Genomic DNA, 23,596 nt, shown 5'->3' on the forward strand with positions numbered 1-23,596 from the left:
CAAAACCCAAAATACAGTTTAAAATTTTAAATGCAATTACTAAAAAATTTGTCTTGGAAACAGGATCATTATCTGAAAATCAGCTTCACAGTGAAAAGAGAAGATAAACAGTGATGATAAGGCTTCAACATTCAGCTCTGCCAGAGATTCCCTATGTGAATTTAAACAAAACATAAATGTTTTGCTGTTCTCCATTTTAGAAACCAGGAGCAGCAAATACCTCTTTTCTCCCTCTCCTGCCATCTGCCTTTTTTATTTACACAGTGGTGCTAAGAAGACACACAGACATGACTTAGTCAAAACACAGGTACAGTCCTCCATTTCAACAGGAGTTCAAGATCCTGGTGACTCAGTTACCTCCCTCTTCTTAGCATCTGCAAAGGAAATAAGCTGAAGTTGAATTAAAAGGAAAGTTTTTACACTTTACACTGGGAACCAAATTTCTTTTCTGTGAGGCAGAAAGGCCTAGTGACCTTCCAAGAAAAGGTTTTAAAACCCCTAAGTTACTATTATTTGAAGTGATGAGTCAGATCACTGCCAAGTCATGATTTTTCAGGACAAATACATCTTCCATTTTGTCTGTCATTTATTCCAGTATTACTGGTACTACTCAATCTTTATCAGGTACTTCTTATACAAGAGAAAAGGAGAAAGTGATAAGATTCCAGGCAACTGCGTGTCTGAAAACAACGAGCAAGGAAAAGAAGCAGCAGCTAAACACGACACATGTGTAAGTAACTTCCTGAATGACTTGGCAGCCCAGTTTGTTTATCCCAATTCAAATACTAAGTACCACATTCATACACAAAGGCAGCAACTTGCTTTATTTTCAGACACACTTATCTAGGATCTCATCACTTAAAAATCAGCAGCCTTATGCGACCAAATGCCAAAAGTGTTAAAAACCAAATGTACTTCCACAGATGTTAAATACCAGTGCAACGCAATGTATCTACAATTGCTACAAAACAACACAGAAAAGATTTCATATGGATTTAGAATGTCCACTGCCCTTGTTTTCAAGTAAGTAGAGATTCCTTCCCCAACAGTAAAGCTTGACATAAACCAGCCTGCCATGGGTATCATGGGTTCTTAAAACCACTTGAACACAATCTGTAATTTCAGAAGAGCAAGATAAGTAGTCAAGCTATATTTCAGCTTATTCAACGACACTGCCAGAAACAACAATTCCAAATTTTTGACACAAATGCTGGCCACTATCCTGCAGGAGCATCGATGAGCTGAAAAAAAAATCAATAAAAGCTAGAATAGTTCTCTAAAGATCCAGAAATTATACCTACTGATGGAAGGACAGAAATAAGAAGAACAAGGCTTGTTCCTAGCTTACTGGATAATGTTTGGCACAGAGCAGTATTAGTCTAGATATAACACTTGCAGAGTGACATGTATGAAAAGATAAATGTTACTGACCAAAGCACAAAATTACCAGAGAATTATCTGTGGTAGAATCCTTAATTAGGAAACAGTGGCTTGACGATGCAAAGCTAAGATGGGTAACTGCCATCTTAACTTCTGGGAGAAAACCAGAGAAATTCCATGACTAATAATCTCCTTTCTTAAAAACAATGCATAACAAAATGGATTAGCAAAAGGAACTAGATAAATCCAGGAGAGATATATTGGTTTTTTTAAACAGAAGACTGTGAAGCGGACATCAAAAGTACATAATTTGCTTTAATTAATTGAATTGGAATGCACAACTCTCTGACACTAGATAAGAAAATCCATGGAAGTGACAGACTTGGTGAAAGGCACAAGTTCAGCCAGCTTCTGCTGAACAGGAATTCTGCACTTGATCCATCCTCTACAAGAAAAGGTAAAGTTCCATTAAGGTCCTCCTGAAATGATTTAATTCACATTTAAATAGAAACCCCAAACTAGTCATGCACTTCTCTACAAGGTTCTTTATCAGGAAACACCCTGTTTAATGATCCTCCTAACTACTGTGGAATTCAGCCACAGATAAAACTTTTCAGTAAACAGCAACTTCATCAAGCATATAAAACAAATTTCAACAGTTAAATCTTCCTCCTTCTTTGACAACCTTCTCATTTTCCTCTATTTCACCTCCTTTCTCCTCTGCAGGATGATGCACCATTGTTTGATGAGCCTCCACTATTATTAGCCTTTCCTTGCTCACAAATAAGAAGAGAGACAAAAGTTTTCCTTGGCTGAGATTAGCCTAGATTGACCATCAACTTTTCTAGTGTAATGAGGAAAAACAGGTTTGATCAGTACCAAACACTTTAAAAGAAACCTTTGTACTTCAATGTCTCTTTCTAAAATCTACTCAATTTTTTAAAAGTTTAAATAACTAGTGATGAGATTATGAGACATTAGTAGAGGTGTTAAATATTCCTACTCACAGCAAGCAGACAGAGCACACATTTTCCTTGCAATGCCCTTTGTTTAAAAGGCACATTAAAAGAATTCTGTGCTCTGAACATGAGATTACTTATGTTATACTCGAGTTCCCAGTACTTTAGAAGGTGCATTGGACCACCACATTCATTCCCATATGGCTGTAGGATGGCAGAGCATTCCTAAATCACCTATTTTCAACAGCTATCATGCTCTCGATGACCTACACTCAATGCATCTATATTAATGTATATACTAAGTTGAATAATTTTGAAAGGTTTGATTTTCTCCATGTCATTGTCATCTTCACTGCACTATCAGTCACTAGAACAGGCTCCCCAGGAAAATGGTTACGGCACCAAGCCTGTTACAGTTCAAGGAGCATCTGGACAACATTTAGTCATATGGATTAGTTTTAGGTAGTCCTGCAAGAAGCAGCAAATTGGACTTGATGATCTTTCCAGGTCCCTTCCAGCTGGAGATATTCTGCAATGCTATTATTTACTTTGTAGTTACGAAGAAGGCTAAATCCATGCACACAGCCACTGAGCAGAAACAACCCTCTAGAAAAAAGGGTACAACACATTAGCATAAGCAATAATGGGAAAATACTACTGGCTATGTCTCTAGATCATGTCTGTTCAAGAAGAGGAGCAATTTTTCAAAGAGCCATTTTCAGGTAAAGGAATGAATTATTTCCATGCATGATCATTAGGGGAATAAATCATCCCCCAAAATATCTGTATTATAGCAAATAAATTATTGATTCCCACCCAGTCAAATGCATTCTTTTAATAGTGCCTGGATTGTTTTTTCTCTCAGAGAGTGCAAGAACACTCAGACTCCTAGAAAAAGGAACAAAATTACAGACTACAACATACTGTAACACAAGATTATCTTTATTTCAAAATTGTACAAAGTATAAACATAAAGATATAATTACACTGAAGTAAACCCTGTTCTTTAGCAATGATATAGTCATGAAAAAATACCTTTATTGTTCCTCATGAGGAAATTTTATCTGATGGAGCGATACATCATAAAATCAATTGTTGTACATCTGGGAAATTTACCAATGGAGCTCTCCTCCACAGGAGTGTACACTTTGATTTGCCTCATGTGAGTGTCTCTTCCATTTTGGTGATTGGCTAGAACAGCAATCTGGATCATAAAGGTGCGAATGGGCTTCTTGTGGGTATCTGTTAGAGGAACATGGATCCAGCCACTGGGTTCCACTAATTCCAGTTGCTGCCAAAAACAAGACAGAAGAGCAAAACATTCAGAATATTTCAAATGATCACATATTAAATCCATTTAATAAAGCAGTCTCATTCATTAGATTTTAGTTACTTTTTCAAAATAATTTGAAATAACAGAGTTGAATACTCATAGCTAATTTACTGCTTGCATGAATGTACACAAATTAATTTGGTTGTCTGCAGTTGTGTCTGTTTTTGCCTTTCAGAATCTACTCCTCATTTTGTGCCCTAATCCTAAAATAAAAATCAATATAAAAGAATACAGACTTCAGTATAAGTTTAAGAAAGTAAAAGTGTAGCACTTGGACCTTCTTACTGAAGAACAATGCTCAAACATGACAAAATATGCATTTTAAATTGTTTTATCTAGGCACTCTGAAGTACAATATACTAGAGTGACTTAGGTAGGAAACTAAATGCACACAAAGTTCTGGGTTTTCAGAAATTCCTTAGATTATTACTGGGACTAGGAAAGAGGAAAAGGAAGGTGACAGAGTCAAAAATAGAGGATGCCTCAAACTTCATCTAATGTATCATGACCAATTAACAATTGCTGCACAGCCATTGAATCACATTCTTATCACATTTGACTTGCCTTTTATACAACATACCCAGTGTGACATGATGATTTTTTCTTTTTCGTTTTAATCCTACACAAACCAATGTCAAGGCAAGCAAAGAACAGCTTTATTTAAACTCTAAACCACATCACTGACACAACAGATTGCTGAAATCAAACTGGATGCTATGCAGAGTATGGTAGCAGCTTTTGTTACCATACTCTAGCTGCCCAACTTCAAAGCACAGCTCAAAACACACATGGAAGAGCACACAAGTAAATGGAAGTCCTGGGGGGGAAAAGAAAACAAAACAAACAAAACACAAAACAATTGTCCACTAGCAAGTGGATTCACACAGCTAAGCAAATAAGAGTGCTGTTCTTAGCAGCTGAGTTCCCCTAAGGAAGATGTATGTGCATTGAGCAGCTCAAAATTCCCATCTTTCTCCCAAAAATACTGCATGGCTGTCAAATGCCTTGTTTATGCTGAAGCTTTCAAAAGACCCATCTGAGAGCTATTGGTTCAGAGGGAGCAGACACTCTGAGAAAACAGCCCAAGAAACAAGTAAAAAAGTTTGATGACTACTTCAGTTTAAAGTAGCAGACAAAAAAATCTTTTACACCTCCACCTTAAAAGCAAGAACAAGGGAAAAAACCCAACAAATAACCACAATCCAAAACTCTCCACTGCTGCAGACTCTCCAACAAATTATTTCCAAAGCATTAAATTCACTAAACCTTAGCAGCAAATCATTTCACTCTGGGAGCTAGACATTTCCACAAACACACAGTCACTTATTTGCTGTAGCACTGTCCCTTTCAAAAAACTTTAATTTTTTTTTTCCATAGGAAACTTCAGGTCATGGCTGACTTTACAAGGGGATAAAAAATAGCTGTCTTGTTGAAGCAGTTTTACAAAGGGAAAATTTATCATGGTGAGGTGGCAGTAAACAGCTTAAACAAGTATGCTTTCCATCTTCATAGTAAACAGAGAAGGAGGATCCTCCTAACACTTTATTAAACTACTACTAAGGTCAAGTGACTGTGATTTTGAAGAGAACTACAAGGCCATTGCTAATTAAACTTGCATTTTAATATTATCATCAGCATTGACAAATTTTGACTGCTGATTCAAAATGGAAAATTTGAATTCAAGAGCTAAGATACTGAGATTTTTATGCTTAGATCAGTATGAAACAGATTAGTTAACACTAAGTAACTTTAAAAGTATGGCATATTTCCCACTACTTTGTTTCATCTCTGATCAAAGGAAGTGGTTATATGTTCTACATGTTTACAGCATGTTATTTTCCAGTCCTGCTACAAAGGCAACCAGTTTCTCCCCGAGTCTTTCTACAGAGATGGGACAAGTCGTTCCTTCACCTGTAAAACCGGCAACTGAGGCATTAGGCTAATCAGACTAAAAGGTTCCCTGGCTCCAGATGTTAAACTTCACATACTCTGAGCTGGTTTTTACTGTCCTAAGTGCAAGACAAGATTTTACAGGAGGTTTAGCTCCCACTGAGTTCACTTGCAGTTCTGCATTTCTGCAAATGGATACAAGCTCTCAAGCCAGCCACAATACAGAGTCCGAGCAGCCACCTAGGAACAGCCACTTAAGTGCCTCTTGTAGAAACACCAAGACTGAGCACAGACAGCACACAATTCATCAAGCACCACTGAACTGTCTTAGCCACAAAGACTTTTTTTAATTTCCCAAAATCTGAGCTTCCCTCACTCCACATTTTTCAACTTCCCTAACAGATGAATGCACAACCTTTACTCGTACAAATCCCGTACTCCTCCTCAGAATAGGCCCCTTTCCCCATTCCAGTCAAACAGTTGCCTCTTGGACAAAACACACAACACTTGTGATGAATTTGGAGGCTAGAGTATAATAAATGTAAATGTCAGACTTCAATGTTTGAAAAAAGCGAGCTCTTGATTTCTGCCCTCTAACATTCCTGTACTGACATCTGAGACTAACCCTTTTTTTTTTTAATTGATGCTCACATAGTTCATAAAACCTTGATAACCCTTAACTACTGAGGTTTAAATGCAACAAAACCAAACTGAACACTCAGTAGAAAAGGAAGTATTTTTTTGCCAGTATGATACACACATTTTCTGTGACCAAAGGAATGGTATAAACCAGACACATACTCTCCCAAATTCTTCTCCTCCACATCTGTCATGCTCTTTCAGATGAGTGAAACATTTTCTTTTTCCAGAGGGCCCAGGTCTGTCACCAGGGAGAAGGAACAGGACATGGGAAGAGGCAGGGGTGATACAAGACACAATGCTGCCCAGTCCTAGCTCAATGTCAGCACCCAGACCCAGCCGTCACAACTCCTAGCAGAAGTGGGATGAAATATGCAGCTCTACTCTGCCTGGAGCATTCCCAGTGTGAACAGAATCTAAAGGAAGCTTACTGTGAAGTTTTAAGAAATTCCTATTAAGCCCATGCAAATGGCAATCTTTCAAAGCCTTGTAAACTGGTCTGGAAATTTGGGTGGATTTTTACAGGGAGGCAAAAGGCACATCCTCAACACAAAGGCTGAACTATTGCCAAATTTCAAATCCTTGCTTTAGAGCTTGGGGGCACTGGAGCATCAAAGAAGGACACCAGAATATTCTCACACAAGCAAAACAGCATACTTTTCACTAGCCTTGTTCTTGGAACAGAACTGCTTTGGCTGAAACTTTCAAAAAATTCAACCCAAAGCAGATATCTTGCATGGAAAAATCTGTCTGAACTGAACTTTGGCAAAAGTCAAAGTAACCAAGAGTTAAGCCTCAAAATGCAAAGGGTCACACAACCTTAAGTACAGGTGGCACTGGAAGCTCCACCCATAATAGAATACTATACTTGAAATCCATTTCAGTTAACTTTGCTCAAAGTCAAGCTTGTTCTTTAAAAGCACAGACCACTGTATATACATACAGACACACACACACATACAGATATATTTATATTTCACTTCAATTCTATAGCATCAGTCCACTACAAGTAAATATCAGATTAATTTGCCTCCTGTATTTTTAATCTTATGCAGATCATTAAGTCTCAGTTATAGTAAAAAACTGTCTTCCAAGAAATTTTAAAAAAAATCAGCTTTATTACTAATCATCTGAGTGAAATTTAAAATTCAAAATTTCTGTTATGTGTTTTACTAGAAAAGTCTTTTTTCTCAAAAAAAAAAAAAAAAGAAAACGTAGGAATGAATCAGTGCAAGCTAATTATTGGTAACTAAGGACAGTTCCTGCAGCTCTAGACTAATCTTACTGTACAACATACTAAAAGCCCAGGGTTTGTGGCTTTTTTATATTTGCTTCTAATACTATAAATTTTGTGACAATTGGAAAACAAGAAGACCATGAAAGTCAAAATAAAAGAACAAAGGGATAAAAATTGAAATGGAAAAATTACTCACTTGTCCTCGCTGCTGTTATACTCTAGCTCTTCCTCCTGCTTTCTCATTTTTCCTGTGCTCTGCATGCTACAGCTTCACCTATGGACATATACTCTCAACTCCAGGAATCGACATTATTTTGAAAGCCAAAGGAAAATTAATGTTCTCAATGGAATTCTCCTCTCCAGAGAAGAGAATTTAACAGCCCTTTTTCTTCACTTTATTGTACAGTCCAGAGGTTCTACAGAATTCCATACATATTTGGCAAGGCCACTATTGCAGCTAATGGGTGTCCTACCATAGAAGATGCAAACCACACAACAAAATAAAAATTAAAAAAAGAAAATAAGACCAAGGCAACTTGACGCTACACTTCAGAGAGATGACTGAACCCAAGACCAGAACTTTTAGGAGGAAGCTTCTTCTACAATCACTAGCCTCCTTAGAGGCTAGGAAGTTATTTACCCAAAGAATACTTTTCTATAGTATTAATCCTAACTAAATTGAATATTGACCTCTTTTCCATACTCGGTGATATTTTGTTTACATTCTGTGGTGGCTCCAAATGGCATATAACTCTAACTGCTATTCCTGCTAGGGTTACAAATGAAACCCAAGATTTTGGCTATATTTAGAATAGGCTAACATCCTTGAAATAAGACTTGGTTTTTCCTGACCTTTAAAGGTATCTTTTGTGAAGATTTAGCGAGAGAAAAACTCACTGTAGGTAGTTTCACACTTAGTGTAATTACAAACACATACCAGATGTATGCTAGACAAGGCTCCCAGCTCAGGGGAATAAATATATATAGGAAGAAAAAGTAGCTCATTTTTTCCCCCTGGGAAGTGTGTGCAGAAGAGGACCTGTGTACTGACAGAAAGCTGACAATTCTTGCTGCCATCACAGCTTCAGCATGAAACATTATTCTGAGATGTTTGTACCTCATCAAATTTCCATTTCATCAATTGTACTACTAGATTCAAATGGCTGTGAAATCAAACAGCATTTAATTTTACTCCTTCTACTTTTCTCATAAAACTGTAAAAGCTGCTTTTTGTTTTAGTGACTCAGCCAACTATGAAATTAAAAGTAGTGGATCGACTCTTCTTCACACATATAATTTTGTCTCTCTATGTGCATAGCTAGTTCTTACAATATAGTTATTACAAAAACCTATGTTTTTTCAAAGCAGGTGTTCTCAATAAATAATGTATTCTTCCAAGCAGCAGATTATAAAACCAATTTTCAGGGAAAATAAATGCTGTGTTCAGAAATTAAATATTTATCAGTACACGAACTTTCCCATGTAGGACAAGGCTTTTTCCTGTTTAGCCATTGTTTCTTACAGCTATCCAAATATGTTTTCACAACAACTGGCAAGGAAAAAGAAGGCTGGCTTAACTTCCAAAATCCTGTTTCCATAACGGCCATGTCCTACCATTTAGGTTACCATGACTGAGAATCTGTGTGCTTCTGCATAATTCCAAGTATTGGAACTGTCAACACACGAAGTAGCAGAGCTTGGGCTTCAGCCATCACTTCACTTAGGAAGGAAGAGAACCAGTTAATAGCAGTGATGCACCAGTTCCAGCAGAAAAAATGAAGCATGTCCAAAAGAAACTTGGCAAGTTCCAAGTGAGCCAAAAGAAGGACACCACATTAGCAACTTAACAGGGAACACAGCAACAGGCTCAAAGGACGCACTGTGAACAGCACACTTGTGTGCTCGGATGAAGCAACGACCACCTAAGGAGGTGCCTCTGTGGTCTTAATCAGCCACCTCCTTAAACGGTCAAGAAATCTCATTTCAGTCCATTAGGCAAGAGAAGTTTTCCATTCTTTTAAACAGCAGTTCCTGAAGAGTCTAAAGGAGCACAGTCCATCCCCTCAGGAAGAGTCAGCTGTGGATTTGGGTAGACAGGAAAGAGTTGCAGAATAAGCTATATTAGAGAGTGAAACCTGCAAACACTAGATGTTCCTATCTTTTAGTATCCTATAAGCTCTTTGTTTTAATAAAGTGAAAGAAAGAACTTTTGGGAAGACTGGGAAGGTTGAAAAAAGGTCCAAAAGATCCTTGCAAGAGATTTATAGAACCTCCTTCAGATTATTTTGCTCCAGATTAAAACACTAAAAATTAATCAATGCCCAGGTGTTAGAAAATTGTATGCAATAAAAAGAAAGACAACTAAACACTCAAATCAAGCTATAAAGAATATGTAGGAAAGGAAGAAAAGTAAATCTAGAAAAGCAAATCCTTGGTGGGTCAAGGATTAGTATTTGCAATGCTCAAATTCAGGTTGTTATAGTGCCTTTCTAAATTTCCTGTCTGGATTCCTTGAGCAGCACAAATATGCTGGACAACATCAGTGGGTTGTGTCCCATTGCTGCTTTCTGAAGGGAGCAGATGATGTCAATTGAGCCGTGGATGATGCAATCTAAACTTCCTGTGGCAGAATAACTCACCAGCAAATTCAGGAAATGGTCTCAGTGACTGGTCCATTTTGATATACTTTAGAATTGGGTGTCCTGATTATCATTTCCCCATACAGTTAAAAAGGAACCCTTTTATTTGGTTCTGCTGAGAAACCAATTAAAGCAATGCATCTTCTAAGATGCACACAGTTGATGCAGACAGAATTTGAACATTACAACAAGAATAAAGTTAGAAAGAGCTGAAATTTAATCCATGGAATGGTTAATAGGGAAAGCCAGCTTTATGAATGCCCTCATAGGCTGTCTTAGAATTCTGCTGAAGTCAGATGAAGAACACTTGAGAGAACAACAAATAACTCTTAGACACAATGGGGAGCCTCTGGTGAGTAAGAGCGCACATAAGCCCCCGTCAAATGGAGGAAATGGGGCACAGTGGCACACACTGTGGAATACCAAGAGCTTTAGGACATGGATTCACAGAAAAACAGCTCTTTCAAAAGCACCAAGTGATGAAGAATCCCACATAATGATGCCTGCACAAGAGTCAGGGCTGTGCTGAACTGCCCACATACAAAACTCCTGACATGGATGGTCTGGACACGTGCGGAGGGGCCCCTGTCCGTGGTACTTAAACAACCACCACCCTGCCCATCACAGTCCCACCTCTGCATCTCTCACAGCACTTGCATAGTCAGGTACATCCAGCCTGACAGACAAATAAATAACCGGCCAAATGCTCAACCTCTGTGAAACTGTCAGCCAGAACTGTCTGACTGAATTTCAATTTCAGAAAATATTGTCTGCATAACTCTGGGTGGCAGGAAAAAAAAGCAAAAGGAAAGGGAAAAAATATTGACAACAGTCTTTGAATACTTCATTCGCTAGAATGTGGCTGAAAACAGCTCTTCATTCTAGAAAATTTACCTGCAGAAACCATCAGAAATTTGTCACAGACTGTTTACTAGGAAAGTCTCTCTGGAAGAAAGAAACACTGTTCTCCCATTTGCTGTGCCATAAGCACTTTTTTTTAGTATGTTCTGTGAAGTACGAGAGACAGGCAGCTCAACATTCATTACAAAAATGCATATCTCAAGAGGTATATATTGCTTCAGAGAAGGACAAAAATGTTGAATAGTCTTGGATAGTTTGCTTTTCAGTCTCGCATTTTTTAAGTCCTATTGTTAAGTGAGGTCATTTGAACTTTCACATAACACTTTATGCTGCACACATCCATAAATTAAAACTCGTTAGAGAAGGATTGCTATGCTGTATATGCTTTTAGTGGCAACCATCCACTGGAACTTCAGGAAAAAAAAAACCAACCTTCTCTCTGTCCCTTTGAAAAGAAGAATGATCTAACCAGGAAATACAGAATGACAATGCAGTCTAGAATGGAGTTTCATATGTGCAAGTATGGAATTAGGGCCTAAAACTCCAACACAAACCTTCTACCCACAGCAGGAAGCTATCTAAGTTTAGTTTGGTATCACCTAAAAGAGATTCCATCTTAACAGGAATCTGTTGCTCCAGAAGGAATACTGTCTCCAATTGAAATCAGCCATGACAGCTGTGAAATTTTGGATCTCTGCTTTAAAGAAAAATGGGTTTCATAACTCATTTAAGAAGCAGTCAACAGTGGAGGAAGGGAAGGCAAATACACCCTAAGTGCAGTACTACTCTCCTGCAGGGACCTAATCTCACTGCACAGCTGTCACAACCCACAGGAATGCCATACCTTTGCAAGGCCACTGCAACTCTGAGAAGATTCCTGGTATCAGGGGAAATCCTTCACACCTACAGGAACCTGACTCCAGTGTGAACCTGTTGCTTCCCCTGAGCTTGGCAGACAGTACACTTAAGATGAAAAACCTACAAAAAATTCTTGGCTGACAGTATCAAAAAACAGGTCATGCAGCTCAAAACAAGCTTTCTGCCTCACTACCTAAGTTGGGTAAAGTTTTAGTTGCAGACATACTGGAACAGACCGCATTTGGACAGTCTGGCCTTAACAATGAATGGCAGAAAATCCATGGTTTGCTGCAAGTCTTTTCAAAATTCCAGCATTTTGAAAGAAGAATGAGGCACTTTTTAAATATTTTTTTAAACCAGGGTACTTTACAACTCAAAATATCAGTAGCTTAGAGTATTATAGATGCAGAATGTGAGAAAAGAAACAGTATATTTAAAAAACCAAAAACCAACCAAAAAGTTACTATAAAATAAATAGCCAATGCTGCACATTGAACATTTAGAAAGCATTGCAAATCTCCTTTAGTGAAAACAAATGTTTTATACCTTTAGGGAAGCACTTCAAATCGAAGTTTATCTCACTGCAATATTTCTTTGTTTTATGGACAAGTAAGTAATTAAGGAGAAGTCCCCATGTGTACAAGGTAACTGTGTAGGGACACTTCTAAGTAGGAATCTGGCAGATGATGACCAACCTGCCTTTGAAAACCCTCAGTAACTTTTACCTGATCACAATCTTGGGGAAAAAAAACAACTGTCAAACATAACAAAAGCCACTTACAACTTCCCATGTTCACTCAAATGAATAGTACCATCTGCATTCAAAAGTTTTTAGTCATAACACAAAATAGTGACAAAAGTATCAAGAAAACCCCATCTGGTTAATTATGCGGACTAAGGTTTTCATAACAACAGAAATAGGGCACACAGCTCTTAAAAATTACTTAAGACAATACACTACTAGCACTTTTATTTAAGTTTGTTTCTTAGTCATAAATTTGAATTCTCATCCCTCAAGCACTGAAAAGCCCTAAGATTTCCCTGTACGAGATAGCAAAATCTTAGTCCCTCCCTTGAGAACAGCACCCACCCAAAGTAAAGACATCATCTCATACAACTTCTAGGTGAGTCAGGCTGCTCTCAGGGAAGAGAGTAGCACTTCAACCATCTACTGAAGAGAGGCAGGGGAAACCAGCAATGAAAGAGGAGACAGCTACACAAAGAGAACAGAAACAGATTGAACTGGGGTAGTGGAACATTCTACTGCAAAGTCTGAACATATATTTAAAAAACCATTCTGAAGCTCAGGTGAATTTGCATTACAAATGGAACTGCTGACTGAAGAATGGGACAAAGCAGCTGCCTTTTATGAAAGGCAACAGAACAGGCTGAACTTGATGATCTTAGAGGTCTTTTCCAACTTAAATGATTCTATGGTTAACGCAGAATCCTCCAAGACAGGGAGCATAGACAGAATTTTCTATGAGCAAGAAACAAGTGCTTTGAACAATGGCCTTATACAAGAGGACCTTAAGGCAAATAGAATGAACACATTAAAACCTAGAAGATAGCCAAGCATAAAGGGAAAAGTCATATGAATTTTTTTCAAACTAGAACTGCTGGGTATAAGCAGTAACAATAGAAATGTATACTATGGGTGCACTGCACAAATTGTTTGAAAATGGAAGTTAAGGCTGGAAAACATTTCTGGGAAATAACTAATTTTACAAAGGGGCAGAAGTTTGCGAATTCAATGAAAACTGTATTGCAGATGTCTGCAGTTCCCATTTCTCCTACATACATAATGGAATGGTACTATGTTTGTGTGAAAGTGCAAAAAAACCCCAGGTCATAACTTACCTTGAAAATTGTTTAGCCATATCCAGGAAATATGTCTAGACATAGCTACAGTTAAATTATACAAAGAAAGTATTTGAAAAAAAAATTGTGTAAGGAATATTAAAGATTAAAGTGCCTGAAAACTGGCCACACTGAATTCATTCTCTATCAAACCATCTCAAATAACTTAGCGGCAATAACCTAGTGACCACATTTCATGCCATGCACTTTGCATCCCAGAGAATGCAGAAAATTAATATGGGAAATGAACAAATGTAAAAAAATGGGAATATCATGATATTTAAAGGAAGTCCACAGCAGTAGCAGCCAGTTGCTAGCTCTCAAGCACTCTTTATAAGTGACAGGAAGAAAGTACATCAAAACAAAAAACAACTCATTTCCCTCACTGAGAAGGGCTACGACTACACATGGAAGAGAACTAGATTTCTGATCTTCTACTAGAAGACAGGCCCATAAAACTGCATGGCTCTAACTTTTTACCTGTTACACAAGACCAGTTCCTAAGAGACTTCATTTGTCAGGAAAAGACTGGAACAATTTATACCTGAGTGCTACCAAATTAAAAAAAAACCCTACTCATTCTTTACCAGCAAGAGGACAACTTGTTGATTTAAGACACAAAAAGCACTGGGGCTAAGAGAAAGCATTTCTCCTGGTTTCAAAGGAGTGGCTTGTTTCTGAGAATTACAGAGGGGTACCTCTCCCAAAAATCAAGGAATTTAAAGATCCTAAACTTCTGTAAATAACCCAAAAGTCCTGCAGAAGTACAGTATGCAAACATTTCTGTGTCTGGATAAGGAGTCTATGAATGCTCAGTAAAGGCAAGTGGGGCAAAATCTGATAAACTTCAAGATTACTCAAGTGTGTTGTAGCACACAATAAGCAAATGCAGAGTAGCATTTCACAGGATCCAGAGCGTAATGCTCAGCTCAAGGAATATTTACTCACTGGAAACAAATCCAAAAGACTGTTGTGAAAACTATTTGTGCAAATTTAAAATGCAATGCAGAGTCTCATCTCAGAAAGATCCCAAATTCATAAGCATGTCTCACTGGAGATATATTTTCATACGAATGAACTTTAAAAGAGAAGAAATATATCTGTCAGAGGTTCAGCTGGATAGTTTTATGTGAGCCAGAATACACTTCCATAAATTTGCAAAGCTGGAATCAGAACTGTTGCCCAATGGAAGCATTTAATTTCACATCTAAACAGAGTTTCTTTAATGTACTGGAACAAATGCAGTAGAGCTTTTATTTTTGCTTGTGTTTTCTTACAAATCAATAAGAAGGCATGTCCAAAAAAAACCCACAAGGCTTTTATCTGTTGTTTTATGTGGAGGTCCGACTTGAGACTCCGCTTCTTTCAATCTACATGAATTTTATTTCTTGAATTCTTTCTGGGAATCAAAGGTCCCTCAAGTCACCATTCACTCAAAAAATATACAATTTAAAAAGGTATTCTGTGGTGCTATGCACTGTCCCTCACTGCAACAGCATTTCTGCTACAAACAGCATCTGGAACAGCCTTAGCGCTACATTCTACAGACCAACAACATGAGCTTTTCACCATGACCTGTGTAAGAATGAAAATAAAATTACATCCTAAGTAGGCTCCTGAAAAATGAGGGGGGCAGTGGAAAACAAAGCATGAGAACGAGTTAATAAAAAACTTGTTTACCAGCAGGCCTGCTATGTCCTCTAGAGCTACTGTGGGGTGTCATCTTACTGCTTAGCAAAGTGCGGTCAACAACAAGCAGATGGAATAAGATTGCAAATTTATGTGACTTACTGTACATCTACTGTGGCTACATATGCTCCTCTGCTTAATTTATTTCTGCTATGCAAGTAAATCTTTTAACTCCTCATGACAGTATAAAGAAATAGAAGAAAGCCCAGTAATTCCACAATAGAAGTTCCTACCCCACCAATGCCAGATTTACCAAGAGATGATTTATGAAAATCTCTATTACAAATGGTGACCACCATAATCACAACAGAGACCTGGTTAAGGAGAGGGAAGCCTACTTCAGATTTTTACTACATCATTTCTTTTGATACTGAATTGCAACTCTTTTAGAAACAATGAAAAAAATAAAACATGGTTTGATTTTTACCTTACTAAGGTAAAAATGATGCACAGCAACATCATCTTACTAAGTAACAGATTAATCTCAACTAAGAGAAACAAATTAGAGTTTTCTGCATTTGCTTGTAGAAATAATCCAAAATATGCTTCATACTCACAGTTGAATTTGATCTCTGACAAATACAGGGGGGAAGGGGGGAAATAATTTCACAATATGTATTAGGGGCTATGCCACATGATTCACTCAATAACTGTGACTGAAAACAGCATTCATAAAAAGCTTCAATAAAAACTGTATTTGATAACATTCCTTTGACATGACACATAAACACTCCAGAATTCATTCTGAAATAAAATAGGACTGTTAGATAAACCTACTTTAGGAATTGGATGAAGGCAGCTAGAGAGCACAGGCCCTCAAGCCAGACACATATGATACATTACTATTCTCACTCCACCCTCTCCTGCGTGTTTGCACGGAAAATGGAAAAGGCCTGGGAAAGGTTTTTCCGATTCAAACACATGATCTCGGTTATCTTATGACAGATAAAGACAGAGAACAGCCCTCAGAAAGAAATAAATTTATATTTCATATCTACAGAAACATTTCCATGCACTACTTGAGATAAGGAACAGGATAACACCACATTCAATCCCTTCCCACCCAATAAAACTTAACAAAGAATTGAATGTACATGCTGTGCAGCAGAGTTCTCATCAAAGCTACACACAGACATGTGATCCCTGACCAAAATAACATTTCAGTAATCACAGGAGCAAGACCTCCCTTTGGAAAGAACTGCCACAGTGGCAGCTCTGAAGCAGCTGAGTCTTACGGTCCAGAACCCTGGATTTGCTCTAGATCTCTACCACCTGCCAGGTAGCATTTTCTTCTGAACACTGAGGATTGCTTTAATTTCCACATCAACAGAATTCCTTTCAGAACTACTTTCCTAGTGACATTGTGAATAATCTCAGCTTCTCACTAGAATGTTAGGATTCAGAATGAAAAAAAAAAAAAAAAAAAGGCTGATAGTAATTATACAATCCCTCCATATACCTACACTGAATACACTTGTTCCTTTATTTCTACCTGAATTTATGGAAAATTTTGGTTGTTTCTTTTTAGTGCTGACTGGACAAAGCATGGCACATCCAGTGCATTTAATGGGTTTGTTTTGGATTTTTTTTAATCCTAATTAATAGCAACACCTGATAACTTTGTCACAAGGCAGTATGTACTAGAAATAGCCAAGTGTAATTGCATTTGCACAGATGAATATAAAGGTATTATAACATGGAAGCCACACATACTGAGAATAATAAATGGTGGGCAAATTGGCTCCTATATTCTTCTAAACTGGGGCCACTTCCTCCCTCCAACCTGTACCGAACTGCTGGTTTGGCAAAGGATGATGAACACAGTCACAGGAGGTTTCCAGCTGCTGGTGCCTACAAGTTGTTCAAGTGAAACAGAAAATGAGGTGTGCTGTGCCAGCTGATCAGCACCAGTTGAGATGACAGCATAAAACTTTTTTAGGTATCCAAGAAAATTCCCATTCCTTTCATATCTTTTCTTATGCTTAAACCAAATTAAATGTTGACTGCTGGCTTTACTCTTTGGAGGATTTTAATACTGTGTTAATAGGAGCACTCAGAGGGATCAGAATCAGTCTTGGATTTGACCTTACTGCATGTATTTAGCACTTCTTAAGTTTTGAAATATCTAGTGCTCCCTCCAAGGATTACACTCCACAGTTAAGTCTATGAAGGCAATCAGGTAAATCGAAGATGATTGTTTATAATTCACTGACTTTATCCTCCCAATCCTATTTCACAGTATAGAAAGAATTGCTTAAAGGCAAGAAGTTTCCTAATGGTGAGCAACCTCTCCAGAAAGAGGAAAGCACGAGTGAGTGAGCAGCATCTTACTGTCAGCTTTGACACAACTTTAAGGATGTTTTTTACATCCTTTAAGCAAAAGATGGTGGTGTGACTCCCACAATGTTTCCACATTTGGAATCCAAAACCAGAGGAGATAATTTTGGATTACTCAGGCTTAGGGAACTTACAGAATGGGAAAGAGCATGACTATAGAATGTGGTAGGGTAGAAGAAGAAGAAAAATGAGATTGAGAAACAGTTCTTTATTTAACAATTCCAATGCAGTATGCAGGGCACTTTACTACAGAAAAGTATAATTTCCCTTCCAAATACAGGTCTGCTGCACTTTTCCAAGACCTCATTTCTAACATTTTGCTTTCTTGAGATCTAAGAAGCATCCCTTGTTTCACACAGTTTCTTCAATGGCACCCACCTCCTTGCTCTGCTAAGTAACTGCAAGGTCAGACATCTTAGAGTCCACTTCCCCAAAAGCCAATAAATGATACAGCCAGCCAACAAAGATTTGCATTTTCCCTAGTTCAAACCTTGAAACCCTTTGTGACCAGGAACTCCTTCAAACACCCAAGTAAAAAGGTGCATTAAACAGTTTTCCTAGCAGGGTCTTCATCCTTCTGTCCAAGAGCAGAGAGATCAAACACAAGAGATAAAGTAGATGTTGCTACATGCTCCAGGTTGCAAGTGCACAGTATCACATGTTTTGTAAACACAGTTCAAATTGATTCTGATCAGCTGAGAGGGTTCACCTGACTGAGCACCACAAAGATATTCTAGAGGAGCATCACACTGACACCCACCATAAGCTGCAATGCTGGAGGCACTTGGATGTTATTAAAATGTCAACTAGACACCACACTTGCATTAAAAAAGGAGAGGGAAGGAAGGAAAGGAGTTGAATATTGAAGTAGGGATAACAAGTATGTGAGTGTCTTCTGTCATGCTGTCACCTCCCCCTCCATCCACCCACCTTATTCCTCAATCCCATGTTCAGTTTCAGAGAGAATGCTTAAAGGAAGAGCACCCAGATCTTTCTTGTTACAGTTTTTATGTTGCCAAATCCCTGCTTGCTTCTCTGAAACATTAATGATTATCTGCAAGAAGTATCTAGTGAGCCTACACTGGTAAACTGTAATTAGAAATCCCTACAAACTCTGAAAAACCATGGACCAACAAGTATCCCAGTGCACTCTCCAAACACAGAACCTTTATTCCAAAAGGAGCTTCCAGTAAAAAATGATGTGTGAACAGCAGACACTGATGTTCACACAAGCTCACTGCATACAACCCAGCAGGCGATTTTTCTGGTTTTTTTGGATTATGCCCCAGAGGTGCTGGCACAATGGAATTTCAATACCATAACTGCTTATTTCTCTGTGTGCCAGCCTCTGAAATAACAGGTAAAAAGAAAAAAAAATACACATAAAACAAACGTTCTCTTTTTTAAAATTACAGGAATCACAAAATGAAATGTTTTTAATTCTCTAGTTCAAACGATGTAATTTATAACCATGACACAAATAGAGAAGAAGCACAAAAGAAGGGAAAATACAGAAATAACATAACGTTCCCAAGGTTCAGTTTACAAGGACCTCACACAAAGTTTTTTTTTTTGCAACTCTTACTAGAAACAGTATTATTTGCTAAAAATGCAGTAGCTGCCAAAAGCTATGATCCATCTAAAGCAAACATGTTTAAGATGGAAATAGAGTGTTAATGCTGAAGAAAGACAGAATTGAGTATACAAGTTTTCTTTTTAAATTGTGGAAGCAACTGCAGTACAGAATTAAGTTTGTTTTTCATCTTCCTGAGCAAAAATTGATTGCATTTGCAGATAAGCACCTAAATTAGAGAGAAGTGCATTAAGACAATAACAGAAGTAATCAAATTTCAAACTTTCTAATTAAACCTCTTTTTCCTGCAGAAGGTTATTGGGAATTCAACACTAGCCTTGGTTCACATGATAGAACAATGGGAAAATTTTCCGAATGGTTGAACGCTAACCCTGACAAGTGTGGAGAGCCAACTACAATACATTATATGGTAGCATAACCTGCCACCCACGTTGCTGAGAGAACAGCTTTCAAACACATGCACCGAGCTGTAAAACCACAAAATCCCTTATTACACATTGTCCCTTACTTAAGGTGAAATACACTATTCTCCCCTGCCTCCTTTTACAAATCTTGGTGGTTTTTTTTAAACCTTCATCTCTGAAGTTTATTTAGCAGCTAACTGGACCATTTTTCAGACTTTATTTTCCAAATGCCATTTTTCCTGTTTTGTTTTCTAACCAAAATAAAATCATGTTTTTATAGTACACAGTGAAGCCTGTTGTGTCTTTCACTGTTGTTTTTTTTTTTAATACTACTTCCACCTGTGTGACATTATCCAAACTTTTAAAAGGAAATGTCTGATATATGACTAATTCACTTGTGAAGACTTATTTCTGGAGTGAAATATTTTCCTTTTTTTAATGGGAAGATACATGACTCATCACTGGGTAAAGTAAAAAAATGGTTCTATCGTGCTTTTTATTGGAAGATGAGATATTCTAATATTTACTGAGATTCTTTTCCACTGTTATGCAATCTGAATATATTCAAAAGATAAACTGCCACAGCCTGTGTGGTTATAGACACTGGCATTCATGGAAGTCAACCATTGCTGCAGAATGACAAACACACTCCACCCTCATTACAACATTCTGTGGTTACCAGCCAAACACCTTTGCCTTTTCTGAAAAGGCTACATTATAATAAAAGCAGACCAGCAAAACAAATCATACAGGGACCCAAGGGATGATAAAAGTAGTAACAACTGGTAGAAAGCATAACTCTGAATATGGAAAGTGAGCTACTTAATGACTTGAGGAATGCACACAGCCTCACATTGCAAAAGGAGCCCACTGAAAACTGCTGGTATGTACAACTTTCTTGGTTAATGATTCCCCCCTCCTGCCCGCTCCCGCTGCACATGTCTGCTGCCTGAATCATTGCATTCCAAGATAGTTAGAGGATATACACAGTTTCTTCAGGGGTTTTCAGTTGCAACTTTGCTGGCAATGGGAATTTTATTTGCAAGTGTTTCTATTCTACTGACAAGGTCAATTAGTCCAACGAACTATTGGTTGTTCTGTCTGATAGCTCTGTGTATTTATTCAAGCAAGCACTTTTATAACCCACAATTGAATGCAGACAGTTACTCTTGTAAACACGACTGTCCACTGGGATTTTCACTACATTTTGAGCATGTAAAAGAAAAACATGCTTTTCTTCCCTCAGTCTGATAGCACATAAGTTTGATTACAACTTGGAAATTTCAGGCAGTGAAGGGCATGGGGGCTACTGTTTTAAATAGATATGATCTACAATCATATCTACATAGCATCAATACACAATTCCTAGAAGCTAAAGAACACAGAAATTTGACTGATCACTCTAAGAGCTCTAAAAATTTGGTAATACTATCAAAGGAAGAAAGATCAGCGTCTCTGCTGTATGCAGGCATTAAAAAGAAAAAATACATAGTTTAAAAGAAACAAAGCTATATGTAGCACTAAGGGCTAAAGGCTACAAAAAGTGTTTTCACAAAAGCCAGAAGCACAATGTGTGCATATGTATGTATATGTGTGTGTGTGTGCAAATCAGCTGCAGAAGTTGGTAGAGTTAAAAATAAAATTAGGGGAAAAAAAGAAGACTATTCCACAGCTCCAGTTAGAACTCTTGTACATGAGCAGCATGGCCATGCCATTGGCAAAATGCGCAAAGAGGCAAAATGACAGACCCTACTCTCACAGAACTTTTATTAACATATACATGTGTTCCCTTCACCATACAGGTACTCCCTTAATAACAGTATCTTCTTGTAAAAGAGAGATCCTTCATTTATACTAATTAGGAATGGTGAAGGGGTTGGCCTATTGGTACACTGATCTCCATTATTGAAGACTTCTCTGCATAAATCTTTCAGATATATAGAGAAGGTGAGAAACTATCAAGGAAAACCAGCAGTTTTTTCCCCTAACACTAATACAATTATTACTTTACAACAGTAGTATTATACTACATCAAAAGAGCGCTAGAAAATATGTTCACCAAAATTTGCAGTTGGTTTTCAATCTAAAAAGTTCAAGCATCTGGCTTCTTCCCCTCACACACAGAGCAATATGTGCAACCTGCTCATGTCCACCAGAGAATTTGTTTAAAGTATTGTAATTAAAATACAATAGTGAAAGCTTGCATTAAAGCCAATGAAAAATTCCCCCCATCACACTGGAGGACAGTTTACCTGCACTGATAACACACAGTTTTAAAAATATGAATTTTTAAGCCACTAGTACCAGGAAGATTTTTACAGAAGTAAAAAATTTAAAAAACAAAGATTTGGGGGAAATCTTTGTAAATCCTCCTACGAGAACTTCATGCACATAAAAGAAATGAAACAAGGTAATCAAACACTTGCTACAGGAAGAGAAGGTGGAGGTGTGACCTAATTGTGGCCTTCCAGTACCTAAGGGAGCCTACAAAAAGAGGAACAGAGACATTTTACAAGGACATGTAATGACAGGACGAGGGGGAATGGCCTTAAACTAAGGTTAAGATTAGATATTAGCAATAAATTCTTTACTGTGAGGGTGTTGATTTTCCAATTTCTTTTCCATAGTGGAATTTAAATGAATAATCATGAAAAAGGTTGTAAGTGCAGGAGAGGTTTTCACACATATGTTACACTCAGTGCTTCTATCAGTTTCTAGGCTCTCTGTACTTGAGTTCCCTCGAGGAAAGCTCTGTACTTCATCAACTTCCTGCCTTCCAAAGAGCTGCTGCCACATTGTTTCACATGGCTTTTCCTCTGCTTCAGAGAATAAAGTCAGACTGACAGAATTAAAAATACAGGGCCTTTTTAAGGTACCCTTACCTAACTGAGCCCTTCCAGGGCAAGAAAAGATTCCTTCATAGATTTGTTTCTCAATGCTTAGACACAAAAGAAAAAATATCTTTTATATGCGACACATACCACAGCATAAAAACCATGTTTAGTTTTCCTCTACAGAAGACATGCTTATTTCTCTTAAAATACTACTTCATAACAAGGTAAGATAATAATGCTTAGCAATTTTATAGTGTGTGGGCCAAAATAATCTTTCAGTGTTCTACTAGTTCTAATGTGGGCCTCTCTATTTGTATACACACACCTCATATGCATAAAAGGCTATTTCAATACCTGCACTTTTCATGACTGCACAGAAAACTCTGCTCTGATGTCTTACCATTCCACAGTATCAAAGGGCAGGAAAATTGTAATCCTTTTCATAATTTCCACAGTTTGAAGCATATATTAGTTATTTCCATAAACACATGCATGATGAAAAGGTCATATCACCTACAGTGATGATGATATTGGCAGGGAACAGTGATGTTACATCATTTAATTTGCCTTCTTTTTGTAAAGATGAGTTCATATGAACATCTCAGTTGGGGATTCACAAAATATCCTCTGCTGGAAGGTGGAAATTTGTACAGAGTACAAATGGAAATAACCTTTTTTCTGAAATTTGATTCCTACCCATGACAAGGCTTAATAAGTAAGCAATACCAGTGGAGCATTCTACTCCCCTGTTTTGCAGATTTCCACCACCAGTAAACTTAAGATATACGGAACAGTGCATCTGTGCACATCCTGATGAAACAAATCCATACTCAGCCAGTATTAACAGCAAGATAACAATCAAAATGAACAACTGGTGTGATGATTGCATTTACAGAACATCCTAGAGACAGACAGGAAAGACTGAAATTCTATAAAACTAAAATTTACTCAATCCTTTCTTGGCATCAAGAGTAGTTTGCAGAAAGCAGACTGACTATTCTTAATTGACATTCTGAACCCAAGGAATAATTAGGGGTCAGAAATGCCTCTTTTCTTGAATGGAACATAGAACACACAGGAAT

At 37.7% G+C, this 23,596-nt stretch overlaps 1 protein-coding gene across 8 annotated transcripts in view; it reads right to left on the minus strand.

Annotated features, from left to right (window-relative positions):
• The window catches only part of ANAPC10 (anaphase promoting complex subunit 10), a 137,841-nt gene that overhangs the window by 100,139 nt on the left and 14,106 nt on the right, over positions 1-23,596 (minus strand). For 7 of the 8 annotated variants that reach the window (XM_038136695.1, XM_038136703.1, XM_038136698.1 and 4 more), the window contains exon 5: positions 3,261-3,630. The exons of the other annotated variant lie outside the window; for it this stretch is intronic. In XM_038136695.1, coding sequence (XP_037992623.1) covers positions 3,400-3,630 — 231 coding nt within the window. In that variant the 3' untranslated portion in view covers positions 3,261-3,399. Of the gene's footprint in view, positions 1-3,260; positions 3,631-23,596 lie in introns of those variants that run through there. 8 annotated transcript variants of the gene reach the window in all.

Source organism: Motacilla alba, chromosome 4, assembly GCF_015832195.1.
Source record: "Motacilla alba alba isolate MOTALB_02 chromosome 4, Motacilla_alba_V1.0_pri, whole genome shotgun sequence".
Taxonomy (NCBI): Eukaryota; Metazoa; Chordata; class Aves; order Passeriformes; family Motacillidae; genus Motacilla; species Motacilla alba.